The 2672-nt window shown below is 52.1% G+C and overlaps 1 protein-coding gene across 1 annotated transcript in view; it reads right to left on the bottom strand.

The window, feature by feature from the left end:
- PAX2 (paired box 2) overlaps window positions 1–457 on the bottom strand; it is a 103845-nt gene extending 103388 nt beyond the window's left edge. Inside the window, exon 1 of the mRNA XM_017725941.1 lies at window positions 275–457. Coding sequence (XP_017581430.1) covers window positions 275–299 — 25 coding nt within the window. The 5' untranslated portion in view covers window positions 300–457. The remainder of the gene's footprint in view (window positions 1–274) is intronic.
- Between the last annotated feature and the right edge of the window lie 2215 nt (window positions 458–2672).

A 2672-nucleotide genomic window follows, 5' to 3' on the forward strand; every position in this document is an offset into this window, starting at 1 on the left:
CTCTCGCTCGCGTCTGGGGGCTCCGCTGCGGGTCCTTGCGAAGCTCCCACGGTAAACACGGTGGGAACTCGGCCTTTCGAGGGGTACTGGAGCGGGCACCCGTAAGGAAAAGGGTATTTATCAGGTGAGATAGCAAGTGTTAGAGGGAGATCTGGCGAGGCGAGGAGGGTGTGTGTGGAGGAGAGCAGAGGCAGGCTGCCTCCTGCCAAAGGAGGGAGTTGGGGGTGACGGTCTCATCCCTCCCTGCTGAATATTCAGCGCCCCCCCGCCTTACCTGCTCTCCCTGAGCTCTGAGCCATGGCTCCTCTGCCTAATGGCCCGTCTCCCCGGGACGGCTGCAAGCCAGTAGATCCGCCGCGGCCTTTTCTTCGCTTTCCTCCTCCCCGCTTGGGTGTCTTGCTTTCCCCCGCTGACTTTCGAGATCTAGGCGCAACCACCCAAAACTAAACGGTTTAGATAACAACACACACACACCAGAGCACCACCACCACCAAAAAAAAAAAAAAAAAAAACCCCACCCCCCCAAAGAACAACAACAAAAACCCCACCACAAAAAAAACCCCTGCCCCAGCTAAAAGGAGGGGAAAATAAATAACAATCAAAGCAAATGCAGTGCTGCTGCTTATAAAAGTGGAGAGGGACTCACCTGCTCCAGTCTACCAGGGCTGTGCAGCCAGGGAGGAAAGGGGCTGGGGGGGTCCCGCGGGGATCCTGCGGGAGGGGGGACAATGCCTGGACTTTGAATCTGCTTCCCCTTGCCCCCCTCCCTCAAGCTGGCTACCTGTAGGGAAGTCTTGTTGCAACAGCAGATTAATTTGTTGTCTTATTACCATAAAAATGTGCTCGGAGAGGGGCTGGCAAAGGAGAGAGGGACGCGGGACAGAGGAGGAACTTCCTCCAAGTTGAAAAGGGAGGCGGTGGGCTCAGGCTGAGGGGGGAGCGCGTCGGGGACGGGGCGGGAGATTGGTCTAGATGGTGGTGCAGCCCACCCGGGAGCTGGCAGCTCTCAGCTCGGGGGTCCGGGCAGACTCTAGGTGGGGTGGCGGGGGACGGGGATTCCACTGTTTAGTTTGGAGGCGACGGAAGGCAATCCTGTGAAGTCTGCCTCTGTGAGCGCCTAGATTTTTGCCTCTGAGAGATTGTCCATCCATCCATCCATCCATCCATCCCTCCATTTCTCTGTCCACTAGTCTCTTTTCTTTCTCTTACCACCGCGTTTTGGTAAAGGCTTGGCGACTGAAAATAAAAAAATAATAAATAGAACAAAGCTGCGAAGAAAAGAAGAAAAATTCCCAGTGCTAAAGACATCAATGAACGAATATTTTTCTTTCTCTCTTTCTACCCCCCCTTTCTATCTCCCCATTGATTGAAAGTCTGTCTCAGCTCCAACAAGGAGTCCCAGGAAAAATGAACCATTCTGCTATCGATTCTTCATTAAAATTACATTTCTGCATTTGCTAAATTGGTTTTAAAAAGCTTCCCCTGTTATTATTGTCTTGTCAGAGCCGGCGGTGCTGGGCAAACAGTATTTAAAAGCTTGGGACCTCTCCAAGATGAGGCTGTTGGGGGTTATGTGTGTGCATGTGTTTCTTTTTCTAAAGTGTTTAGGAAAATGTTAACAACGCGGACTGGCAAAAAGCACGCCCCAGAAAAGTGGAGAATTTTGAAAATAAGGAAGGTGGAGGGAACGCTTTCCTTCATATCACTTAAAAATCATCGATTGCCTCTTCAAGCAAAGAAAAAATAAGTTTCAGTTTAAGTATTAAAAAGGGACACTAAAAGTCAATAATTGCAGCAACGAGTATTTGCCTCAGACGCCGTCTCCAGCCCGGTCTGCAGCAGCCGCCAGATCTGTCTGGAGCGGTTCCTCACCTCCCTGCAGCCCGAGCCCTGCTCGCAGCCGCGCTGAAACGCTTCCTGGGTGAGATGTGTAAATAAGTCCAGCTAACCCTGACACATGCATCAGATTCCTCCGAGCTTACCCCAACAAACCCCACGGAATCCCCGTCCTCCCTCTCCAGACTGGTATGGGAGAAACCCAGAAGGGACTCTGGGAGATTTACTTTGAATTCTGCAAATCTCTCTCGAAAGAGCAGGGAAGCAGAAATGTCTTCCTGATGTGTTTATCCCCTAATCAGTTCATTAGTTATAAACAACATGACATTAGAAGTTAGGAGGCAGTTGATATTAATTTTTATTTAACTAGTTGATGTTTAATCCGTCACGCCAGACTGCTTAGAGAGAGCTGCCTGACACAAACCAGTTAGAACTTCATACACCGCGATGATCGGCCGGGCATTGGGACAAACAAAACTGCGGCGGGGGGGCGAGGAGCAAGGAAACAGAAGGGAAGGGAGCAAGGGGGAGAGGGGCAAACCCGGGAAAGAGGGGGAAAAGCAGCAAAAGAGAACGGAAAATTTCCCTTTCTCTGGATAAAAGTGTTTGTGTGAATAGGCAGAGAGAGGAAGGAGGGGGCCGAAGCATGAAAAATATCGTCAGGAGGCTGAGCCGAGTGGGCCGAGAAGGGCAGGTGCCCAGGCCAGCCACCCCTGCGGGCGATGGGGCGGGTCGGCGGGCGGCCCAGGGGCTTGGGGCGGGCTTGGCGACCGGGTCGGGGCTGCCTGGGGGTTTCTCTCTTTGCAGCAAATTGGTGCCCCACAAATGGTTCTAGA

This window comes from Corvus brachyrhynchos, unplaced genomic scaffold, assembly GCF_000691975.1.
Source record: "Corvus brachyrhynchos isolate BGI_N302 unplaced genomic scaffold, ASM69197v1 scaffold61, whole genome shotgun sequence".
Lineage (NCBI taxonomy): Eukaryota > Metazoa > Chordata > Aves > Passeriformes > Corvidae > Corvus > Corvus brachyrhynchos.